Here is a 26,941-nt window from a genome sequence, read left to right on the forward strand (position 1 = left end):
CGCTGAGCAAATTCTTATTGGTTGACTCAACCAGTCCATTACCCTGAGGGTAATAATTGGAAGAAAACTTTAGGGTTATCCCATAATTGAATGCCCAGTTTGAAAATCTTAAAGAGGTGAAAGCGGAACCATTATCACACACTAGAGCATTAGGACATCCAAATCTTGTAATAATGTGTTCTTCTAGGAACTTAGTTACTGCATCCATTGTACAATTCTTCAAAGCTTGAGCTTCAGACCATCTAGTGCAGTAATCGGTTGTTGTCAAGATGTATTTATGTTGCACTGATGACGGTGGGTTTATTGCACCGATAAAATCAAGTCCCCACATAGCAAATGGTTTCACCTGTGATTGGTTGTAGTGGCATAGCGAGATTCTTTTCTTGTGTTGCAGCAACTTGACAAATGTTCCTGCACCGACAGGAAACTCATCCAGCAACTAAGGCATTCGCCTTAGGGGGAGGCAAATTGACGACATATCTTGCATTACCCCTGGTAGTGGTCTGAAAGCCTATTTTAGACTTTGGAGAAGTCAGTTTGAAGGTTAACCGATGAAGATTTGTTGGATCTGGTTTGGTAAACTAATGTTATAATAAAAGATTTCAGAGAATTGTGGAGAGTGCTCATGTCAAGGTGGATGAGTTGTACAAAGGTCAAATCAGAACTTATGAGAGAGAACCAGAAGTGGAGATGATCACAATTGAACCGGTAGCACCTGTACCAGAACAAAATGTTAAACCAGTTACCCCGACAGTATCAAAAAATTCAACTATAACTGAAGATCAGAGCAGAGGAACAGAAAATCAGAAGACTCCTAGGTATGTAAGGTTAAATCATTCAGAAGATCAGATAATTGGACAGGAAGAAGGTTGGCAACTGATGAGGTATGCATAATTTCTTTAATTGTGTTGGTGTAAATAATTATTCATCATGGATATTATTACACTTTACTTAAGTTTACTTAGGAAATGCATTTCATAGTAGTTTGGGTATGAGACACTTGGGTGTTTGTGCCACATTGGGATAGTGTGTTGGAGAATTTCCACCTTTTATGGTGTTGATCTTGTTGTTACACTCCACATTCAGTGGGTGATCCACCTCATGTGGACTATTATATTGTTTCTCCTACCTACCCACACCTATTTCCTACCTACCCTTGTTTCTTATTGAGCCACATGTCATGTTTGTGTGCTCACATATCCATAAGCCTTGCCTATATAAGCAGGCTCATCTACATTGTATGAAAATTGAACAATTGATCATTTATCTATTGATGAGAATACAGTTTATTCTTATCCTATATTTTGTCTCTCTATTTTACTTTTCATTGAGCTCTTGATCTTGGCAAAATCTCACATGGTATCAGAGCCATTGGGGCTTCATTGATTGGTTTTTGGAGACATTGTGGAAGGCTTATATTTTTGGATTTGAGGGACTGCATTTTTTGGAGGCATCATAGAGCGTTTTCGACCTCACCATTGCGTCCGGGAGGCCATTTCCATAAAAATTGAGTATAAATTCGACCTATTTTGGCGAAAATCAATTTTTGGGTGTGGAGGAAATTTTCTGCCCAAATTGGGCGGTATGGTACGGAATTTTCGGATTTTTTTTCAAAAAAAAAAAATATTTTTTTTTTGAAAATTATTTTCCAGTTTGAAAATTTTTTTGAAAAAAAAAAAAATAAATAAATTTTTTTGGAAATTATTTTTGGGATCCGTACCTTCTGCCCAGTCAGCAGCGCACAGTCAGTGCCACGTTAGTAGCCCAGTTGGCTGCCACATCACCTGCCAAATCACTTGCACAGTCAGTGCCCATTCAGCCGTGAAGTTTGGGCGACAGTCATACGACCGTCAAATTTAACCCCGCAATCCGCTGACGTCATCATTTAAATTTTTTTTTCGTAGGCCCCTCTCATTGAGCTTTTTGATTTTGCAATTAAACTTCAAATGGCCATATCTTGCTCATTTTTGCTCTTTTTTTGGTGCAATTTTTTTTGAAATGGGCTAGAATTTCGTGTACTTTCACGTGGTGGAATTATTTTCTGATTTTGATGGACAGATTCTTCAGAATTCTCAGTTTTTGGTGACTGTACCTGTCCAATCCCCGTTTCTGCAGCTTCCAGGGCTCCGTTTGGGCTCATACGAACTCCTTTTCAGGTGCCGTTTTTTTTGAAAGTGCATTATTTTTTGTCTACTCTCAGAATATGCTATCAGTTTGCAGCAATTGTGGGTAGAAATTGTACTTTCATCATATGATCTTATTTGGCCAATTTGACATTTGTATTGCATAGATCTATCTTTCTGATCTTTTGCTTTGAAGTTCTCAGCCTATTGGGGCAGTTGTAAAACAAAATCAGAATTCCACCTTGCCATTGTTTGGAAGTGGCCTATTGTACATGCCAAAGTTCCCAGACTCGGACTCGGCTATGACTCGGCAAGGCTGACTCGACTCGTGACTCGGCTCGGACTCGGCAATGACTCGGCAACGACTCGGCAAAATAAGAAAACCCTTGAAATTTAGAGATTTTTAACGATTTAAAACTTGTTTCATACACCCATTATTGAATTAAGCTTAAAGACACTATAACATCATCAAATAGAAGCTAATTTGATCACATACATAAACATACATCCATCACATGCGTAGAAATGTAAATTGTAGCTGAAGGAATTAGAAAACATAGATATATAGAGTTATAAATGTTGTCCAATGTATAATATAAAATCCATGACTTCAAATGTTCCCAAACATATATCTAACTGTAAAGTGTAAAAAAAAACAAGTCTATGGCTCAGGCTCAGGCTCAGCCTCGTCTATCTGCCTCCTATAAAGGCATCTAAGGTAGGTCCTGGATGACTGAGTAGCCATAGTCTCTGCCTGTGATGTGCCAGTCTGAGTAGCCATAGGTGCTGTGCCTGATCGTGCTCTATCCTCCTCCTCTGCCATAGCCACAGCCTCAGCCTCTTTGTCTGCCTGGTCAACCCACTCAAGGTCTTCATCAGTGAAGACTGGATCGGTGGACTCAGTGAGCCAATCGGACTCGGGGTCGACTTCCTCTAGAGTGATCGGAGAGGAGTCATCGTCCAAAATCTGTCTGGTCCTGAGACGAAGGTTGTAATGAACAAAGACTAGATCATTCAACCTCTCCACAGACAATCTATTTCGCCTCTTCGAGTGGATGTGCTCGAACATGCTCTAGTTGCGCTCACATCCAGAAGCGCTGCATGGCTGGCTCAATATGCGGATGGCAATTTTTTGAAGCTTTGGGGTTGAAGATCCAAACATTTGCCACCATCTATCTGAGATAAGGAAAAGAAAAAAACATTAGTCTCATTTCCAACTTTAAAGGTAGATTATAAAATGAAAAATTAAAATGCATGTCATAAACTTTAGAATTTTCTACCTGGCTGCAATTTTGTCCGACCCTCTTTGCACAATTGGCTGGCAAAGATTGCCCCTGATGCATTATTAAATGCATCCATCTCGAGAAGTGTAGCTGTGGTATCAGTGACCATCCGTTGTACTACCGAATATAGCCCGCTAAGAACCTCCTCATCTGCTTTGAAATCAGCACGGAAACGAAATGATGGATTGAGGTAATAAGCTGCTGCATTGATGGGCCTATGAAGTTGGTTATGCCATCTTCTATCAATTATGTCCCAAATGGGCCTATACTTATCCTCAACTCCAGCATATATGGATCTAATGGCCTCCTTGGCCCTATCCATGCCCTCATATATGTAGCCCATAGCGGGCTTCTCCCCATCAACAACTCGTAGGAGAACTACTAGGGGCTCAGTGACCTGCAAATAATGTTAAACAAAAATAGTTAACTCACAAGTGTGCATGAAAATAAGAAAAATTGCAAAGTTGCACAATGCAAACAAAACAAAAATATGCATATAATATTATAAATTTATAAAATTACCTGCACGATCTCTGCACAAGGGATCCAAAAACCTGGCTCATCAAAAATGCAATCTACTACATCCATCCCTGCAGTGGTCGTAGCATAGGATGAGGAAGTCCACTCCTCACCAACAAACATGTGCCTCAAAGATGCCTTTGATTTTAACAAGGATTTCAATGTGAGGAAATTTGAGGCAAATCTCGTTATACCGGGACGAGCCAACTCCCTTTCCCCCGTGTATTGCCTCATAATGCTAAGGACCAATGCATGATTGTAAATAAATTTGCATATATTCTTGGCCCTTTCAACGCATCCTTTCACCCATCCAAGCTTACCTATATCCTCCAGCATGAGGTCAAGGCAATGGGCCGCACGTGGAGACCAAAAGATTTTTGGGTGCCTCTCCATCAAAAGTTTTCCTGCAACAATTTTAAATTAGTTAAAGAATTAGATGTGAAATTTTACCATTAATATTTAAAAGTTAAAAACTTAAAAGTTTAAAAGTTAAAAGTTAAAACTTAAAAGAAAACTTTTAAAGTTTACCTGCAGCAACATAACTTGCTGCATTATCCGTCACCACTTGCACCACATTTTCTTCCCCCACCTCATCTATAACTTCCTCAATAGCCTCACATAAGTATGCCGCATTTTTGACATGTGAGGAAGCATCGATGGACTTCAAAAACATGGTGGATCCTGAAAATAAAACAAATTAATTATCAATAAATTAGAATGTAAATTATTCAATTTCAATCACAATGCATATAGAGAAGTAAAATGATCAATCACCTCCGCTGGAAACAAGAAAATTTAGGAGTGTTCTATTCCTCCTATCAGTCCAACCATCTGTCATGATGGTGCAACCCTTCTGGCTCCAAGATTGGCGGTGGTCCTCTAGGTCAACTTTCATATCTTCCACCATTTCCAACAAGAGAGGGCCACTCAACTCAGTATCACTAGGGGCTTTAAACCCCGGCCCACAAATGGTTACTGCATCAATCATGCCTTGCCAATAAGGAGACCTGTCACAAATTGAAATAGATTAAATAAGAAAAGTTCAATTTCAATTTCAACTTTCAAATTCAAACCATAAAATTTTAAATTTTAATTTAAAACAATCAAATAAAAAAGTACCTGGCTGCAATAAATGGAATGTTGCAGAAGTACCAAAACTTGCAAATTGCTTTTCTTCCTGCATCATGGACCTCCTTGTTCCAAGACATGCTCTCAAGCGAGGGCTGTGCGCCAGGAGTAGTGCGTGGTACAAAAAAATTGTCTATCTTGGATTTTCGCACTCTAGGACCACAAGTGTGACTAGGAGTAGGAATAGAAGTATTGGCACTAGCAGAAGCACTAGGACGAAAGGGAGGCATAGAAGAACCCTCTCCAACACAACCTATGGATGCAGCTGTGGATGCGGAGCCGGATGCGGATGTGGGTGGAGGGGAACCAATATGACATAACTCCTCTCTTTGTCTTTTTTTTGTTTGCTTATGTATTTCAAATTTTTCTAATAGGACGTAACAAAAACGGATTGCTTCGGGAGTTGCCTTGTCACAAGGCTCAGTATCATGACCACGTATGCCAGCAATATGATATTTTAATCTATTTATCCCCCCATGGTTAATTTCCTTACAAAACATACACTTGGTTTGATTTCTTTGTCTACCAGGGAATTCTTCAGTGTATTTCCATGCCTCATCTTTTTGACCATGTTTCCTAGGTGGAGGATTAGGATGAGTCATTAGGAAAAAAAATTGTTTTCAAAACGTGAGGGCTGCTGCAATAAGACAATTTTACAAATCTCCATTTGAGCATTGTGTTTGACAAAGTTTTAAATTTAAAATTTTAAACTAATTAAAAAAAATCAGCAAAGACTAATTTGTGCATTGTGTTTTTTCTTGAAAATTTTCAAATTTCAAAGAAAGAAATTAACAATTCAGAAAAATCAGCAAACCCTAGATTTTTTTTAGAAAAAATTATAAATACATGTATACAATTTTTTCAAAAAAAAAGTCTAGGGTTTGCTATGCTATTGTTCTATTTATGTCATTGTGATTGAATCATTGAAGTATGCAAGCAGCAATATAGATTTGGAAAGCTGAAGTTAATAAAAAAAAAAACAAAAAAATGAAAAAATCCATAAATATAGAAAAAAAACCAACATAATCAATAAAAATGAACACTTACCTCTTTCAAATTTGTTGACAAGTGTTTGAAATGAGCTCCTTGATGCTCTCAATGCAACTGTAGTGCTGCCCCAATGTGATTTGTGCAAGCTTTTCACCTCTTCCTCTCAGCTGGTTGCAAAACTATGGCTCTCTTTTTTCCTCTCTTCCTCTCTTTTTTCCTCTTGTCCACTCATAAAACTGAATGGCAATCCCTTTTAGGGTTATAACAAAGGCAAATGGCACAAAACATAATAAAAATGTGTTGTATTTTTTTTGTTTTGGCGTCCACTTTTTGCAAGCTACGCCGGCCGGGTCACGACCCTCGGACTCGGCAAGTCAGAGGGTGACTCGCTGACTCGGCGAGTCAGGCGAGTCACACCCTGTGACTCGTCCGGGCCCGGGTCAGGGTCGCCGTGACCCGGCGGAGGTCACCCGACCCGCTGACTCACGTGACTCGCGTGACTCGCCGCGAGTCACGGAACTCTGATTCACTGTGATAACTATGCTGCTATTGATATATCAAAGAATCCGGTATTTCATTCTAAGACAGCACATTTCTATCAAGTATAATTTTCTGAAGGAGAAGGTAATGAAGTCAGATTGGTTTGAGGAATCATTTGAGTACTTCAGAGATAGATTGGGGGTTTTTGCTCCTTCGGTAGAGACCTGAGTGATGCTGATTGGCATCAGTCCGGTATGCATTTATCAGTGCTATCGTTCATTCCGGATTGATGTGGTGGTGCTACTACTTAGGGGGAGTAGTCAGCTGTGTGGTTCAGAGGATTTATGATTTTTCTTTGGTGTTTATGTCAGATTTCTGGCATTGATGTCAAAGGGGGAGAGATATTTATGTGAAAAACAAAGCTTAACAGAGATATCAGTCTAAGGGGGAGATTGTTGGCACAAGGAGGAGGAACAGGATTTCAGATTGGTTGTATCCCACTGGGGGAGTTTGGTCTATTGGTTTAGAACTTCATTGTCATATTATCTTGGGGAGATTGTTGGATGTCTTCCTTTGGGGGAGACTTGTTTGGCATTTTTTGGCCCTTGGATGTTTTTCACATCTAGTGTTGCCATCAAAATGCCAAAGGGGGAGATTGTTGGCAATTTGGAGGAATTGATTATGTGTTGCATTGATGTCAACACTAGCTGTTTTGCTGCCTATCGGGTTCCGGTAGAGCAGTTGGTTTATGATATTGATCCAGTATGCTTTGGTTTGTGGAATTGGTTTGGATTTGTCATTCATGCTATTCAGATGCATATCACGATCAGTTGGTTCGAGATTTGATGACTCAGGAGCTATCATCTGTTCTTGTAAGCCTTTTGGTCACCGGTAAGGGTTTTACCGACAGAGTTTTGTTGAAGATCTTTTGATGCATGTGATAAGTGGTGTTGGTGCGGGCTTCTAGATGGCTTTCTGGATGCTGTTGGTTATCATGTTCGTGCTCCAGTTGTTCGTGGTGTTTCATGGATGGTTTGATGTGTTAGCACTTGCTGTGGGTGCTATTACAGCTATGGAGTTTATTTATTGGTAGCTACTCATGCTTGTAAGGAAGCCATTTTGTGTTCAGACATTGATTTGGTGTAGGACAAATTACTATATGTTGTGATAGTCAAATTACCATTTGTTTAGCAAATAATCCTACCTTCCATGCCAGAACAAAGCACATTTATGTATAGTTTCATTTTGTTTGTGATATGGTACAAGATGGAAAGGTGAAGTTGGAGAAGGCTGACAATTTGGCGAATGTTGTAGATGCATTGACAAAGCCAGTGAGCATAAAGAAGTTCAAATGGTGTTCTAATTCCATAGGCCTTGGGGCCTTGAGTAGTTCTAAACATGTTTTAGCATTAGTCTGATCTTCTGTATCACATAGATGGAATACTTGTAGAGTGATTAAGCGAGTTTTGAAAAACTTGTGAGTTTTTTTGCTCAGCGAGTATTTACGCCATTAACTCGCACAAAAACTCGCCGAGTTTTTCACAAAAATTCGGCAAGTCTTTGGCAAAAACTCGGCTGCATAAAAAGAAGAGGACCAAACATAATCAAGAGAGCATTTCTGGATTCGATTGTGTGAAAGATTTTAGCATCAGTCTCATTCTCTTCATCAGAATAGATACATGAAATATAAAATTTAAGTATAAGTCACATTTCAATGTCTTTTTCCTTATGTGACTTATACTTTAAGTTATATTTCATGTATATATTGGCAGGATGTTTGAGAGTGGTTTTAGATCTGTAGGAGTTATAATGCAAATTCTAGGTTTTAGATCTTTTAAATTTTCAGACAGTCAAATTTCAGTAATCAGTAGGCTCCTATCAGCATTCTCTCTCTCTCACTCACTTTAACTGCCCCAAATTCTAGACCTATTTATCTTCCTATCACTCTTCCTCTATCCCTTCTCTCTACCACTCTCTATCTCATTCTCTCTTCTCTCCCCTAAGATCTAGACCTATTTCTCTACCTCTCTCTCTCTCACCCTGAGACCCCCGCGAGGGGTGCTACCCTCAACCTCATTTTGGCGAGGTGGAGGAGCCACATTGGACTCCTAGGACTAGACTCTCTTGTTCTAACTCTTCCCTAGTTTTCACTAGAGCTTGGAAGAGGAAGATTTAAAATGTTTTGATGTAGTATTTACTTTTAGTTTTACAAAAACAATTTGCTATTTCATTTTGTTTCAGTCTATCAGACATCAGCATTTCACAAGAGGATGCCATTTTGTACCCAATTTGCATTTAGATCAATTAAATATATGTAGACTCAGCTTGTTTCTTTTGTGTTCTCATTTATTGACTCATTGGATGCGTCTCATCATTGAATTTTGCAAAAAAAAAACCGTATTTCTAATTAAATTTAAGCAAATTTTTAAGTTGTCGAGTTTTTGCCGAGTTTTGTTTTTGGGCCTTGGCGAGTTTTTGTTTTTGGCGAGTAGTTCGACTATGGTTGATACTATAGACTTTTGATAGGCCTTCAACAAGTAGGAGAATGTTGGAGATTAAGGTGTCTCAACCTTGGAGTCCTAGCATTGATTTAATTGTTTATTTGATATGTATTCGTTTTATTCTAAGTTGCCAGCTTCCTATTTTGTCATATCAATTTGCGGGACCTCTTGGTGAGGTGACATCCTACATGACAGGTGATGATTATGACCAGGTTCCTCTTTTTTAGGAAGTTGGCATCCACTTGGAAGATGCTATATTTTAGGATGATGTTGTAATATATTCCCATATTGGATTGAAAATTGATATAGCAACTTCCTACATTTACTAAAGATTCTTGTTGTGCAGTTTCTATTATGGATTGGAGTTGGAATTTGTAGTATCGAGTTGGTAAATTGCTGTTTTCATCGAGTCTTGACTATGATAGCATGCCATATTGGACTCTTGTACACACCTAGGTGATGGTTATTTTTATGCAAGTTTGGCATCCATTCTTCTTGTTGGAGTGGTTATAAATATGTGGTGCCTTAGTTAATTTTGTATGACAGGTTGAATATTTTCTGAGACGTCGTGTTGCCAGAATTACTTCAGGATTCTTTGTTGTTGTGATTACTCTTGTAGAGCACTGGCTTTGTACATTGTATTGTAACTGTTGTTGTTGCTGATTAATACAATTAAGCTGAGTGTTTGGAGTGTGGGTTTTTTCCTGAAAGGGTTTTCCCATGTAAATCGTGGTGTTATGGTTTGCATTGGTTTAATTTATTTATGTTTAATTGAGTGTGCATCTAAAACTGTAATGGTTAAGAGTTAAAAAGAATTTTTGCATTCACTCTCCTGATTATATCAGTGTTGGAAGCATTTTCTGCACCTCAGCTTCCTTTCACTCAGTGCCATTGCCCCAGAACTCCTTGGACTATTGTTTTTTCCAATGTTCTAGAGAATGGTTTGTTGATCTATTGTCCTCATTGTTTTGCTTAATGTATCAAATGTGTAGTATTAATCATATGGCATTGCAATTTTTAGGCTATTCTACATTGAATATAACTGCCAGATCACACATTTTGAATGAATTGTGTTATGTCTGGATTGCCTGCATATGTTATAAAACTATTTTCAGGAACTCAGAACAGGAATAATTGTAAAAGGTTCTCCAATTAGAAGCCTTTCAATAATTTTTGTTCTCGTTTAATGAATTAGGGAATTTTGTATGTGAAAAATATATTGTTGTAAGTTGGAACATTTGAGATTTCTTCATTTCCTTTGTGGAGTGCACTTAGTATATTATAGTTTTTTAGCCTTTTGGAACATTGGCCTTGAAGGTACTCACTGAAGCAATTTGTAAGGAATGGATATGTTACCAAACTAGTTTGTACAAAACCTCTCACAAAACTCTGTGTTACAAAAGTTTCAAAATTCAAAACTTCTTTCTGATGAAGGCCCTTGAAAGTTGCTGAGACTGAAACTTGCAAGGAATATTGGGTGGCCCTTGATCCTTCCTTGGGTAAACCCTGCTTGGGCTAATCCCATCCTTGGAATGATCCACCACCTACTCATTGTTGTGCAGTGGTTTGCTAGGTTTTTTTGCCTAGTATATAATATGTTTTTTGGGCTGTGCATACCTACTGATCACTTTTCATGGTAAACCTTAAAATGTACTTATAAAAACATATTTGATTAATTTAATATTATAATTTATTGACATGTTTCCAATAAGAAGATTATTCCAACTGTGAAGCATGTATTCTGTGCAGTGACTATTTGTTCAAGCTGCTGCTGATTGGAGATTCTGGTGTTGGAAAATCATGTCTTCTGCTGAGGTTTGCGGTACTGTTATACCACCTTTCCTTTCATAAAATTGACTATCAGCTTTAAATCCTTATTTATTTATCCTTCTGTGCATTTTCTGTCCCCACAATGAAGGGATCTCATCTCTAGTACTTACTTTTCGAGGTGCAATGTTGTATATAGAATCTGATTTTTTTGTGCTGGAGGAATGCAGTTAGAAGGAACCCATACTTATGTTTATTGTTCATATTAACTACAGGATGATTCGTATCTTGAGAGTTATATCAGTACAATCGGTGTTGATTTTGTAAGTGATCTCAGTTATGATTCTCCTAGACAAGTTATAAATATAGATGATGTCAATTAAACTTATTGGCGAAATATTCTTGCACAGAAAATTCGTACAGTAGAACTGGATGGAAAGACAGTAAAACTTCAGATTGTGAGTAATCAGTGCTCTACATTATGTATTTTGCAGTTATAATGACTTACACATGCATATAATGTTTTGGCAGAATATTTGGAAACTCATGATATCCTTTGAAAATCTGTATTTACTTTGAATAAAATAATGAAAGAAGCAATAAACTGTTCTACTGATATATTATTTTTCCCAATCTATGCTTAATCTTTGTGTTTAATCTTCCCGTGTGATGAATTTGTTGCCCACTTATCTCATAACCAAATGGTTTGATTTCAGTGGGACACAGCAGGGCAAGAGCGGTTTAGAACGATAACTAGTAGCTATTATCGTGGTGCACATGGTATTATTGTAAGTATGACCATACATTCTACCTTTGTTTTCCTTTTGTTGGAAATAAACTTTATTTTTATAGGAAATATTACAGGTATACATAAAAAGAAGAGCAATAGAAAGACTTAAAGAACATTTAACCAAATGGGTTGCTTTGATGCTGCAAGTCTAAATTAGGTTAAAAAACAAAGTTTAATATCCCTAAAATAGTAATCTTTTGTGCGGTATTGCTTGCACTAGATTTTGCAAAATTTTGGGGAGGTTTCAACTTCATATCTAAGTTGTCAGTTCCTTGGTGTATATGTATTTGATAAGATTCTATTATAGAGCATGGCCCACTTCAAATATGGACATTAAATAGACAATACAGATGAAGCAAATAATGTTATTGCTGGCCTGAACAATAAAAAAAAAGTTTCACCAGGCTCTCAGGTTATGCTCATTTTATTTTTAGCTTTGCACAATTTGGTGACACCGGAGAAATCATGTGTATTGTTATAACTTATATGGAAAGGTTTGTTTTTGGTACTGTGCACTCTTAGATCCATCTGATGATGTAGATGATTGTTGAGAGAGAGAATCTGTAATGAAAAGATGGGGAATGTAATTGTTTTAGGAAATGGATTTGAGGTGCAATAGGATTTTGCTAGTCAAAGTTCAATAACGTAATGACTCTTTGATAAAGTGGGATATGTGGCATGTCCAAGATGATGGCTTTTGAGGATTTGTCAAATCTTGCTAGAGTACATAAAAATTCGAATCATTGTGGTTTTTATCTTTGATTTTAAACACTTAAATTTCAATAAGGTAATGAATCTATGATAAAGTGACATATGTAGTATGTCTTGATGAGCACCTGATTATATTGAGAGAGGGGGAGGGGGAGAGGGGGGGGGAACGGGTGAATTAGTATAATGCAAATTTTACCAATTTAAAACTTTATCAATCTCAATAACATCATTAACTCAACATCAATAATCATGCACATGAGAATAACACAAGAACACACGATATTTATGTGGAAATCCTTACGGGAAAAAAACCATGGCAAAATATTGCTTTTATTATTCTTATTTTTACAAATTTTGTAGGCACTAACATACTAGAGGGACCAACCCCTAATTCAGTTTGTGAGCACCAACCCATTGGAAGCACTAACTCCCACTTCTGAACTTGTAGGCACAAACCCCTCATTCAATTTGTGAGCACCAACCCACTAGAAGCACCAACTCCCACTTCTGAATTTGTAGGCACCAACCTACTGATCTCTTAGAATAGGAGGATCCAATCTTCAAAGTACAGTATGATAGATGTATGAAAACTTCCTCTTCAAATTTTTCTCCACGAATCTGCTCGTACCCTTGTTGAAGTCTTCACAACAGTCTTTCACAAATCATGCATAAGTTTGTTCCAATGTCTTCACAAAATGAGATCAAAAGAATCTCATAAATCTGCTCATGTATTTGATATATAATTCTTCCGTAACCTCTTCTTAATCATGCCATTCATGCACACAAACAATCTTTCATACGCTGCTCATAAATCTGCTGTAGCATATCCTCAAATTCTGCCCTTAAATCTGCTCTTATAATTTTCCATAAATCTGCTCACATACTCTCATAGATCTGCTCATATAATCTTCAATAAATGTTTATAAACTCTTATAAGTCTACTTGTAAAATCTTTATAATATTGCAGATAAACCGTTCATAATTTCTGCATATATACTTCTTAAAAGTCTGCTCTTCATATATTTGGATCTGCTGGTGTATAGATGATATTACTCTTTGTTCGATCTACACTTTCTATCTCTCACACAATGCTCTCTTTATATCTTCCCAAGAGAGGCAATTTCATTTAGAGACATCTCATTTCACCTTTTTAAAACATAACTCTTCATTCCACATGCCAATTGCATCTCTTTATTAATAAATTTGATTATGTTTGAATGGTATATCTTTATTCTCACTCCCATCTCTTAGACCATTTCCATAAACTCAATTTATCTTCACAAGTCATACCCTTATCTTATATCTCAGTGTCTTCATGAAAAGGTGCAACTCTTAGGAAAGAGACAAACTTCTAAATATTAATCACTGCCTTTGAACATTTTATTTATCTTCATATATATATATATATATATCCAACACACACTTCACATATTTCTTATGCCAATATATATCTTCGTATTCCTATGAAGAGATGTGATTCTTCTTAAAGGAGCTGACCACTTGAATGGTCATGACTTTTCTTTAAAATTCTGCTACAAATGCTTCGCAAATCTGCATGACCTCCTCTTCATAAATGCTTCACAAATCTGCATGATCTCCTCTTCATAAATGCTTCACAAATCTGCATAAAACTCTTCTTTATAAATCTGACATAAATGCTTCACAAATCTGCTTGTCTTTCATGTGGATCTGCAATATTCTTCATTTTTCCTTCATAATTTAGCTCTTACTACTCTTCAAGGGTCTGTTCTTCAAATCTGAATGATATTTTTTTCCTGCTACTCACTCATCTTCTTCTCCACATTTCACTATCACTTTTTATATCTGCATATCCTTATTCCTCTTCATAAAAAGAGACATCTCTTTGAATAGAGGTGACTTATTTTATTTCCCACTCATCTTCTATTTATACCATTGCATGGTCTTATAAAGAGAGGCATCCCATTCATGTAGGAAGGCATCTTCAAGGGAAACATCCTTTGTTAACTAGTTGCAATAAGCTTACCAACAATCTTCAATACACCTTTGACATCAATGACTACCTTCTAATAATCTTGTCCATACATCAAAGATAATGTGTAATGTCCCCTTTTTAGGCATCAACTATTTCTATAATGGTAATTGAATAATTAACATTAAAGACAAAAACTCTATTTAAAGATATTACGAAGATGATGTTTCTAAACAAAACAATTGTTAATTAAAGACTAAATTAGAAACTATCTAACTTAACTAAAGATTACATCATTGACCATAAATAAGTAACTATGCTAATATTATTCTAATACGTTCCCTTAATGGTCAATCTATCAACTACACCAAGTTGCCCCCCAAATTTTACAAACTTGTTTGGGTTCAGAGACTTGGTGAGGGTGTTTGTAGTTTGATCCTCAGTTGTAACATATTGCAACTAAACTGTTCTATCTTTTACAAGCTTGCAAATGAAGTGACAATGAAACTCAACATGCTTGGTTCGTTCATGGAAGACTGGATTTTTGGCGAGTTTCAGCACCCCTTGATTGTCACGGTACAAGGGCGAAGGACCTGCTTGAGACATTTGCATGTCATAAAGCATCCTTCAAAGCCAAACTGCCTCACAAGCTGCCTTTACAGTTCTTTGATATTCTACTTTGGTTGAGGAAAGAGCTACTGCCTATTGCTTCTTGCTGGTCCATGTAACTGCACATGTGCCCAAATTGAAAACATACCCAAAGTACACTTTTTGTCATCAACAAAACTTGCCCAATCTGAGTTTCTAAAACCAATGAGCCTAGGATCTTTGCTTCTGTTGTACAAAATGCCAAAGTCAGGAGTGCCCTTCGCATATCTCAGCACACACTTCGCTGCAACCCAATGTTCAGCTTTAGGGGCTGTCATGAAGCGAGAGATGTAGCTCACAACATAATTGAGATTAGGTCTAGTGGCAGTGAGATAGATGAGGCTACCCACTAGTTGCCTGAACGCTGATTCATTCACTACAGGTGAATCCGATTTGGCTGATAGTTTCAGCCCTTTCTCCATGGGTGTAGATGCAGGTTTGTAGTCATTCATCCAAAACTTATCCAACAGATTTCTGGCATACTTTGACTGAGATAAAAAGATACTACCATTTGTCTACCAAACCTCTACACCGAGACAGTAATGTAGAAGTCCCAAATCTGTCATGTCAAAGGAGTGACACAAATTCTGTTTGATTTCTTCAATCAAATGTGGCGAGCTCCTAGTAATGATCAGTCATCAACATAGACAACAAGAAAAAGTATATCATCACCCGATTGTTTGACATACAAATTAGAATCAGGACTCCTCTAAAAACCATGATCAACTAGGTACTTATCAATTTTCATGTACCATGCCCGAGGAGCCTATTTGAGACCATAGATTGCTTTCACTAGTTTGCATACCTGCTGTTCTTTACCGACAACCTTGAAACTAGGAGGTTGCATCATGTATACCTCTTCCTCCAAATCATCATTGAGGAAGGCACTTTTGACATCCATTTGATGGACTTTCCATCCAAACTGGGCTGAAATAGCGAGGACAAGCCGAATTGTGCTCATTTTGGCTGTAGGAGCAAATGTCTCATCATAGTCGATGCCCTCTTTTTGCGAGAACCCTTTAGCTACTAAGTGAGCCTTGTATTTATCAAGGGTTTGATCAGCCTTATACTTGATTTTATATACCCATTTGTAGCCAATGGGTTTCTTCCAAGTGTTGTTCTTCAGAAGACTATGGTGTTCAACTTCCATAGCTAGTTCCCACTCAGGTATTCCTTTAGCCTCTGAATATGTCTAAGGCTCATAGACACTATGATTGTTAGCCATCATCGCAAAGTTAATTGTGTTCTGTTGCTTGCACTTGCTTCTAGTTGATCTACACTCAATAAGCTCATCATCATGAAGATCACCAATGGTCTTGGCCCACCACTTAGGTCGGAGAGTAGAAGTACCAACATCCAATTTAGGAGGATCAACATCACCGGGGGGTACTTGGAACAAATTCATTTGGATGCTGATTCATATTCTCCTGAGGAAAATCGGGTGGTGCAATAACATGCTTGGGAGACTCAACATCAAGTGGACCTAAGGGAAGACGAACACTTAAATCATTAGCCTTCAGAGGCTGATCCTTAGGGCTCAAAACAGGAGAAGAGAGCTGAAAGGGTCCTCGTTCTTCATCAAATGCAACATCAAGACTGAATATGAGATGATCAATGTCTACATCAATCAACCGATAAGCTTTGTGGTTATCACTATAGCTCATTAACATGAGTTTCTAGCTCTTGAAATCTAGTTTTGTGCACTTGGCATCTAGAACCCAAACATAGACAGTAGAGCCGAAGACCTTCAAATGATCGATTTTGGGTTTCCTACCAGACCAGGCTTCCTCTAGGGTCATCTTCTTAATGGTTTGTGTAGGAGACTAGTTTAGAAGGTAGAATCTAGTGTAAATTGCTTCAACCCAAAATGTCTTGGGAACATTTTTGTGCTCCAACATAGACCGGGCCATCTCAGTGATTGTGCGGTTTCTCCTCTCAACAACACCATTTTGCTGAGGGGTGTAAGGTGTGGTAAGTTGGCGCTTAATGCCATGTGTTGCATTGAAGTTGGAGAAATCAGAAGAACTAAATTCTCCCCTATTGTTTGACCTAACAGTGACTATCGGACAACTAAACTGTTTTTCTACTAAGGCCTTAAACTTCTGAAACATGCTAAACACCTTTGATTTGTTTGTTAAGAAATTACACCCACATTCTTCTACTAAAATCATCAAAGAAAAAAAAAATACCTGGATCTAGTGACTGAAGGAGTGTTCATCAGTCCACAGACATCTGTGTGAACCAACTACAATACCTTGGAGGCTCTCCAAGAATCACCATTTGAAAACGGAGTCCGATGTTGCTTTCCAACTTGACAAGTTCTGCAGACTCCATGATGTTGAGTCTGAATCTCAGGTAAACCAACAACTAGACACTAGCTGAGAGAGATAGTGCACATTCAGGTACCCATACCGCTGATGCCAAATATTGTTGATGGAATTACTTTTGGCTGCCATGGTGTGCTCCTGAGAATCACTAGTGTCAACAAGTCTATAAAGACCATGATCCTCAAGACCCATAGCAATTGCAGTGCAAGTCTCCTTGTCAACAATGCTACATTTGTTTGAACTGAATACAATATCCAGCATAGGAGAATGGCTCTTAATTTGTCTGACTGAAAATAGATTCAGCTCCATGCCAGGTACAAAGTATACATTGAAAAATATTAAATTTCTCCGTCTAGATTGAATCTACACGTTGCCCTTTTTGACAACAGTATACCTTTCGCCTCCTTCAAAGATTACAAAATTAGTGAAAGGCGTGTATTTTGTGAACCAATCCCGACGATGTGTGAAATGTTGAGAGGCATCGGAGTCAATGTACCAGGCAGATGATTTCACATGATCAGATGGGCGTATGGCCATGAATGCATTAAAGGAAGACTCCTGTTTAGGATGCGTAGCAGCGTGGGCCTTCTGCTGAAACCCTCCCTGTCTGGATTGGTCAGATGCCAGTCATTTCTTGTAATCCTTCTTCATGTGGCCATACTTATGACAATAGTTACACTGAATGTTCTCCTTAGGATTATCCGGAGGCTTGCCCTAACCTTTCTGTTGAAAGGACTTGCCTTTTCCCTTGTCTTTATCAGAGGCTTTTGCTGTAAAATCTTGCTCAGAAGAGGTAGTACTGGTGCTGGTCCCGGACTGTTGTTTCCATCTATCTTGCTGTAGAAGCTTGTTGTAGAGGTCAAGAAACTTGAGATCAACACTGGTGGATGTGATATTGAGTGTTTCAATGAAATGCTCATAGGCAGGAGGTAGACTTTTTAGAGTGATGATCACTATATCTTCTTCCTCCATTTTTCGATTGATAGCCTCTAGTTGGTTGCAAATATCTTTGATTTTTGTCAAATGCTCCTGGAGAGACATCTTCTTGTCCATCATGATTGAAAAGAGCATGTTCTTGAGAAAGAACGCTTTGCTCTTGTTTGACATTTCATGGAGATCCTTCAAGTGGGACTAGATCTCTACAGTTGTCTTCTTGGAAGGGATGTGTGGTAGCTGATCGTCAATGATAGATAGTTTGAGGAGCATGATAGCTTCACAGTTGCACTTGTCATACTTGTCTTGATCTTTATCGACGACAGTAGGATGAGGTGTAGTACCCAACACGACTTCGTCTAGGCACCAATACTCGAAGATGGTGAGCATCCGTTGTTTCCGAGTGTTGTAGTTGTGGCCATTGAACTTTTAACTGCTTTCCAACATAATGTTGGTGAAAGACACTCACAAATACTGAGGTCAAATGAGGTCAACTTTGTGAAGACACAAAAATGAGGCAGAATTATTTGATTTAAAATAAGATCAAAGAAATAGCCGACATAGTTCCCAAGGAAGAAGAAAAAAACACTGAAAACCTTGGCACAAAACCCAATGCATAGATTTCAATATTTGTTGAAAAACCAAATTTTTTAATGTTTTGCTGAAAACCCTAGGTCGTAGAGAAATTATTAGCAAAACCCTAGGTCGAATGAAACCCTAGGTCAGTTGAAAATACCCAAAAAAGTAAAATCGCGTCTATAGGTAGGAACTCAAATGCAGATGCCTTCACGCGGCCACAAAGACACCAGAAAAGGAGATCACACAACAAAAAATTGACGCAAAGAAAACATGACACAAAGAAATACGGAAATCGCGTGGCCAAGAATTAAAAAAAAAACATGATGCGGAAAAAGAATCCAGTCTCGGAAGTCCGATGTGGAAAATAAACCCGCACGTTGTAGAAAAAGAGCATCATTGTTGTAGAAATCCTAGTCATAGACACACGAAAATAGTTGTGGCTCAAAAACAACGAACAAAAAAACCGCAGCAGTAAAAATATCCATGATTTTGAAACACAAATGTTGGCGCTTTCCAGCAAAAAAAATTGATCTGCATACACAACTAAAAAACACAATTTCTCACTATTATTTTGCCGCAATATTTCCTTGAACAAAAACCCTTGTGAAAAAACATGATTTGCAAGCCACGAACCCTCGAAAATTCAAGACAAAAAAAACCTTCGATTTTCAAACAAGGATGCCCACTAAAAGCTTTTGAAAAAATATCAATAAGAAAAAAATTAGAATGATAAATTTTCCAAATTTTTTTTATCCTTGCTCTGATACCATATAATGGTAATTGTATAATTAACATTAAAGACGAAAGCTCTATTTAAAGAGATTACAAAGACGATGTTTCTAACGAAATAATCGTTAACTAAAGACTAAATTAGAAACTATCTAACTTAACTAAAGATTACATTATTGACCATTAATAAGTAAATATGCTAATATTATTCTAATAATTTCTAGAGGTTAGCCTATGACTTTGGTCCCCATAGGCTAACGTGGTGATTAGGGGACCCTTTTGAGGGTGTTCAATGGCTCTTTAGCTGACCTTTTGGTGCTTATTGCAGTATCCTTCAGCTCAGTGTCCTAGTTTATTTGTGGTGTGCCTTTTGGAGATCATTCATGACACTTTGATTGACACTTACTATTTTTATTAAGTCACTTGGATGTTTTGCTCATACTTACAATTTATAGTAAGTCACTGGGTGGTTAGTTGGCATCATATCTATATCTAGAAAGTGGATGGATTATTCCCATGAGTTGATATTGACAATTATTAAAGTTAAATCAAGTTTAACTTTAATAATAATAATATTAATTATATTAAATGTTTTTATAATATGACGACATAAAGGGGGTTCAAGTGATTTTTAAGTTGATTTCATAAAGTGACTTTATTTTGGTGCCTATGGAGTTACAAGGTTTTAAATGATTTAATAAAGTGTTTTATGGATATAGGCGCAACATTGGGAGATATAAGGTGAATATAAAATTAATTCATAAAGTGATTTTATGTTAATTAAAATTATATAAGGGGTCACTTTATTATTATTCCCAATTGCAAACAAATATCATTTGGAGTTCATTTGCATATACTTGGTTAATTTATTTTCTCTTTAAGAAGTTGGGAGCTCTAGCTTGCAGGAAATTTGAGGATTGAAACCCTTGGAGTTTTTCGGTGGTTTGGATGGAAATCCAAATCCATCTTTGGTGTGGATTAATCCAGGATTCACCATTGCGCTTCATTTTCAGACTGTTGAAGGTTTCAACTGGAAATCTCTCTACAGGATTTGTTAGGCAAAATTTGTTAAGTTTTTTTGAGACAAATTTCAGGGTATGATTTTTGAAGAATTTATGACTTTGTTTGAAGTTGCTATAGTGGAAGAATGATATGAACATTTATCAAAGAGATCAGAACACAAATACAAATCTGCAAACATTAATCAAGCAAGCATTGAAGGAAAAGAAGAGGAAACATTGAATCAATAACTAGAAAATCAGACCTGATGGAATAGAAAGGATTCCCATACATACATACATACATATATATATGAGTATAGGCAGCAAATCAGATTGATATATATTATAAATAGCAGACCTGTGCATTTACAAGGTGCTTGGGTAAAAATATAGGAATATCCCAATAGGGGACATTACAAGAAATCTGTTTGTAATGTTTTGAACACGTCTCATGAAGTTGAAAAGAAGACTTATTCTAAACAGCATTTATCCTTTATGTTATGATGTAAATATATCATTTTTATGCTTGTATCTTGTTTGAATGCAATCTGATTGAAAACATCAGCAAACTCTCTTCATTGAACACATATTTGCAAATATATACTTTCAAAAAAAAATCCAGAATAGGGTGGGATATTTCAATATGCTTAGACAACAAAACCCTTCTTGACGTGACTTAGACATCGATGACAACTTTGTCTTCGTACCTTTGACATCAATGACAACATTTCAACATGTCCATGATGATGACTTTCAAGGACTTGACAAAGCTTGCTAGGGTATGGAACATAAAAATTTGGATCACTGTGGTTTGCATCTTTGTTATTAAACACTTAATGAGGCATTTGAGATGAATGTTTAATGGCAGGATTACTGAAATCCTTAAGTTTGATGTTGTGGGCAAACAATTTTCTTTGTGTATTATTGGGAAGAATTGCATTTTTGAAGTATTGGGAAAATAATAATAATTCTTTGAAAAATCTGGAAAATCGCTTTTCTTTTTTTTGATACAAAACATTCAATTTAAGAGTTTTAAAATTACATGATTAATTCCTGATCCATCAGTCTAGTATGTCCTCAATTTCCTGTTCACCTCACTGAGCCATCCGTGTCTCCATAAGCTCAAACATAAAGTCTAGCTACTGAGAAACAAGTACAGTTTCCAAAGAAGAAAGTGTCTGTAGACATGGGAAGGAGGTGCCAGAGTGAGTTGAGAGGATGGTAACGAGAAAAAGAGAAGTTGTTCAACCTGCTCTGTTGAAGCTAAATGCAATCTCTTTGCTATAAAATCCTTTAGTGAAGAAAGCAAAAGGTCAAACATTGTTGAGACAAGATGAGCAAGGAATGTTAACGTGCAGATTGCATTTCCACTGCTAGACAAGGAACCATATGAGGTTGAAGCAGATGACTATGCTATGAAAGAAATACCCGTGGGGGAAAATACCAGAGAGGCAGGTTTGAACCTCTTGGGAGTTACTGCAGCGCATCATTACCGGACAAAATAAATAGAGATGTTTAGGATAACTTGGGTTTTATAGAACAGGTAAGAAAATTGATGGCATCTACTGAACAATTGGTGAAGCCTTTACTTGATTTAAGGGGCAACTCAGCCGTTATCTTCTTCTGGTTTAGGTGATTCTACATGGCCATGACCGGACAAATTGCAGCTTGTTGGCAATCAATGGATGCATGGACAAAACAGTTACTAGTAAAAGGTTTACAATCAATAATTGAAGTGGTAAGAACCTTTCATAAACTAAAGCTGCAAATGAATATGGCAGACAACTCAGTAAAAAGGATAGTGTTAAATGATCTAGTTCAACTGCTTTAATTTGAAGTAAATAGCAAAAAATTTAGTTGGTCTCAGCATTTTCAAAAGTCGAGAGACATTATTCTTTTGAATGGGATGAGATCATTACGTTTAAATTGGAGACTTTATAAGCTAATATGAAGGCCTTGGTTGATTAAGAATAAAACAGGAAAAATATTCTACTGAGTTCATTCAATGCCCATTGAATGATGTTAACTAATGCAAGAGATGCTACTGAATTAGAAAAATAAATTCCTAAACAAATAAGAGAAGATCTAGGTATTTTTGTTGGTTTTGATACAAATAGAGCAAATGGCTTGATAAATATTACTACAACTATGATAGATATTACCACAAGATGATAGTTCAGAACAAGGATGTGATCAGCTGACACAAATCCAAGATCCATTGTGTTAACTTGCCTAACCCAAATGATGTGAGAGTTGCTGTTAAGAAATATCAGGTCTACATAACCAAGAAGGCCAAAACAAAGCAGGTTTGGTCCTAGCTCTAGACCAATAGGCCCCACTTTCGAAGTGATGATCTATCTTTAGAGTAGCCATTTTTAGACATGGGTTATTTGTGGGAAATTAATATATTTTTAGTGCCCAAGCATGAAAAGAAGTCATTCCAAAATAACTTGTAAATATGTAGGATCATAGTCATTACAGTTTTTGGAGTCCCATGTACTTTTTAAATAGTATTCATAAAGATTGTTGCTATAGTGCTTGCTACAAATGGGTGTGCCAAAGCATATAAATGTGCATGTTTGGTGAGATGATTCACAACAACCATGATGACATTTTTTCCTTTAGATTTGGGCAAACCTATGATGAAATCCATAGATACCTCCTCCCACCTCCATTTTGTAATAGATAAGGGTTTCAAAAAACTTGGGAGTCTTATTGTCTTCTTTTTATTTTGATGGCATACCATGCATTCTACTACGAATCTGAACATCCCTTTTAGCCCTCCCCTCCCCCGAAAAAAAAAAAAAATCTCTCTTGATTCCATGATAAGTCTTCAAGAATCCAAATTGTCAACCTACTAGAGAAGCATGCAATTTTGCCAACACCTTAAAATTAAAGGTTAAGTTCTTGCATATGTACAACTTGTCCTTTACCATAAAGCATTTCCTTTCCTTGTGAATTTGGTTGATACACTTGAATCCTATTGGAGTTTCTCAATGAGAGTTTGAGTATCCATGTCCTCCTCCCACTCTTCTCATGCCTCAATCACCCAATCTATGTGTAATATGGAAATGACATATAATGGTGATTTTGTGGGTTCATTCTGTTAAATTTTGGATCAGAATTGAAATTGTAGAGATACAGAGCAATATTTGTGATATTACTGTTCTAATTCAAAAATTATATCAGAGTATATCTCCTGTTGCTGAAGATATCAATTATGATAATCGATATACCTGAGTGTGTTAACTCCTCACAGATGAAGCAAGTGTGCACAGCAATATCTACACAGACAATGTATATATGTACACCAGAATCTTGACAAGTATTATACGGGTATAAGCAGTATGACCTTCAACAAATAAATTGATTATTTATGTTTGCTCACAGTATAAATATCGCAGTATGTATATATTGCATTCAGTATATATATATATTGCAGGATATATATCGCACACAGTAGTTAATATTCACACAGCAATATATATTGCAGCCTTTTTCTTCAAACACACTTAGCAGACCGATCACGTATATCATAGCATGTAAGTGCAGAGATCTTCATGCACAGCTGTCTAGAATTCGCACAGCTATATTTTGTGTGTATCTCTATTATCTATGCACCACTCTCTATATCTTTTAATAATCCCGATAAAGGGATATATAAATACAATTCACTGTCAATGAAATGACACAACTTTCAGTTAGGAAGGAACACGACCATAGATAGAAGGTTGCGATTCACTTAGCAACCTGATAAGAAAATTAACTTAATCGCATAGAATTAATAATGCTTAACAATCGGTTAAGATATGAAGAAAACGTATTTAGTAAGACAGCGATTAGGTAAACAAAGTGATCCTAACAAAACATAATAGTTAGAAAAGATATGAAATCGCTGAGAGCTATCATAAGGAATAATTAAAATGTTAATAGAGGTTGCGACAGCAGTCGGGAGAAAGATATCTCCTGTCGCTATAACATCAACACATCCTTGCTAGATAAGAGTATGAACCACAACATTCTCCTTGCCTTTATTATATATTATCTCAAAGTCATATCCCAACATCTTGGTGACCCATTTTTGATGTTCTTTAGATGACAACCTTTGTTCCAAGAGATATTTGAGACTATCATGATTTATCTCAACCTTATACTTGTTTCAGTTTGAAACTTTGCTTATTCAATTTGTCTCTTTCGGGATTAACCTTTGTTTTGGGTGGGTTAAGGAAACAGATCTTTGCTGCATCACTTATTAGTCCTTGCTTCAATCTATTGCCCTTTACTATTGTGCATAAAGTGTCTTCCCATCAGATAAGGTCTTCATTGTTTGACTACATGCAAGGTAGCCAACATTTTCTTTTCATAAATTGACATCAACAAATTCCAGTGTTCCATGGGGATGCGCCCCCCCCAAAAAACCTACATTACCTATAAGGGGACATTTCCGAGACTCGGAGACTTGGGGGAAACGTCCCCCTATAGCACCACCACTTCTGTCACCTCAGCTGCCTCTACCGAGGATGTCGTTGGGTTGCTTGCCATATGTCACATGCTGATTGCAACCTTTAACTTTGTGAAAACTAGTTGGCCTTTCACGGGGCACTCACAGAGATGTTATATTGAAGATTTTTCCTTGAAGATTTCAATTCACCTCTATTTTTATATCAGCACCAGCCCCCCACCACCGCTCCGCCATCCCCTTGCCTTCCCCTCGCCATTGCCAAATTTAGGCCCTTGGTCCCTGTTGACGTGTATTTTGTACACCATCATACACAGAATAAAATACCTAAAGGCATCTTATCCTCTCTTGAATAAAGTCTCTAACTGCTGAAGATTCGCATAAAGGATCAGTTAGGAAGACTCCAAGGTTCTGTTAGTAGGGTCTCTATGTGTGGACAAGCTCCAGTGGTATGATGTGATTTGCTGGGATCACAAGGGGACTTACATGTGATGATTGAACTTCCGATCTGCTTTGCTGGAACACAGGCTCTAACTCAGATTTGAAAAAAAATGAAAAAAGGATAAGGGCGAAGAGAGGATCTAATCCTAATACTAAGAATGTAGGAGCAATGACTTGATTTTTGATGAAACTCTAACTAGATCTTGTTTTGACATCAATGGAACATCTACACAAGACTAGTGCGATCTTCTAAGGGAGCTTTATGATGTTCAAATCATCACCGCAGACATAGATACCATCCAAGTTGATGCATATCAATGAAGAGGCAACAAATTGAAATTGAGCTTAAGCTGAACGATTCCAGTTGACTACACAAGGCAAGTCTGCAATCAACAAACTGCTAGTAGTATGGATATACGAATTCCACCATCAATCAATCACATTTCCTCCATTCATCTAATCATCTACCATCTAAGATTGAAGACTCAACAAGAAACCATGCAAATTGCAAGAAACGACACACTTCACCATTACTTCAATGAAAATGGAGTTTGTTTACAATCAATGGCAACAATTTCTTGCCTTGTCCTCCTATTCTACTCTAATTACTATTCTATCAACTATATTCTAACTCTTCCAACTATTTACATGCTATCTCTAACTTATTGCTAATTAGCCTTTACAAATGAAATGCCTGGGCTTATATAGTGCCCACAATACAATTTGATGGCTTAGATCAATTCAAGATCAATGGCCAAGATTTTACAATGAAAACCCTAATTAGGGTTTGTTACAACCATTACATAACATTTAATGCTTGACCAATGATAAAATTGTATTGCTTGGACACATGTCCTCTCTAGAAAAATCGACCAATGGATAGCCAGGGTAGGTACATCGGAGTTTGTGCCACCTTCCATGAGTTAAGTACATTGAATCTGGACATGCTGAGATGGACCTCACTGATTGGAGACGTGATGACTAGGATGCCACCTCATCTGACACTTGGTTGATACTCAATTTGGTAACATTGAGAAGTTATTTTTGATTAACTCTTCTAAAATTATTTGCTTCTTCAACGAGCCCTTGTCCTAACTTGATCGTCCTGGCGAAGACCGTCCTGGCAAAGACCGTCCTGGATCCGGCTTGATTTTCCTTGAAGAGATCTCCATTTGATGCCTGCACAACATTTCAAAATTAGTAACATGATTTAGCAATACATAACATAAATTAGAGAGCAAATTTTAGGAAACTTAATGATAAGTCCTTTATTAATCATTTCCTAAAAAAGATTGAGCTAAGGATTCAAAATTGAAAATTCAAGCTTAAGGCAATGACGATCAAAATTCGAAATTAAAACAAGAGATCTTGCCATACCTTACTTGAGAACTTAACTCTAAAATGCAAAATGAGGAATTCGCCTAGGCAAAAATCAAAATTTGATGGCTTCGACGTGATCTTGAAGGATAATGAACGTCCTCTTTGTCCATTCGCCACCCTTGGGGATATCTTTGATGTGTTCCTCAATGTCTTTGGCAAGTTCGCCTAACTTGAAACTCGAACTCCTTTGATAATGCTTGC

General features: G+C 37.1%; 1 protein-coding gene across 1 annotated transcript in view; it reads left to right on the top strand.

Annotated features, from left to right (window-relative positions):
• The window catches only part of LOC131062796 (ras-related protein RIC1), a 58,180-nt gene that overhangs the window by 20,478 nt on the left and 10,761 nt on the right, over positions 1-26,941 (top strand). The window contains exons 2-5 of the mRNA XM_057996530.2: positions 10,774-10,846; positions 11,067-11,114; positions 11,202-11,249; positions 11,508-11,579. Coding sequence (XP_057852513.1) covers positions 10,774-10,846; positions 11,067-11,114; positions 11,202-11,249; positions 11,508-11,579 — 241 coding nt within the window. The remainder of the gene's footprint in view (positions 1-10,773; positions 10,847-11,066; positions 11,115-11,201; positions 11,250-11,507; positions 11,580-26,941) is intronic.

Source organism: Cryptomeria japonica, chromosome 9 (genome assembly GCF_030272615.1).
Source record: "Cryptomeria japonica chromosome 9, Sugi_1.0, whole genome shotgun sequence".
Classification (NCBI taxonomy): Eukaryota; Viridiplantae; Streptophyta; class Pinopsida; order Cupressales; family Cupressaceae; genus Cryptomeria; species Cryptomeria japonica.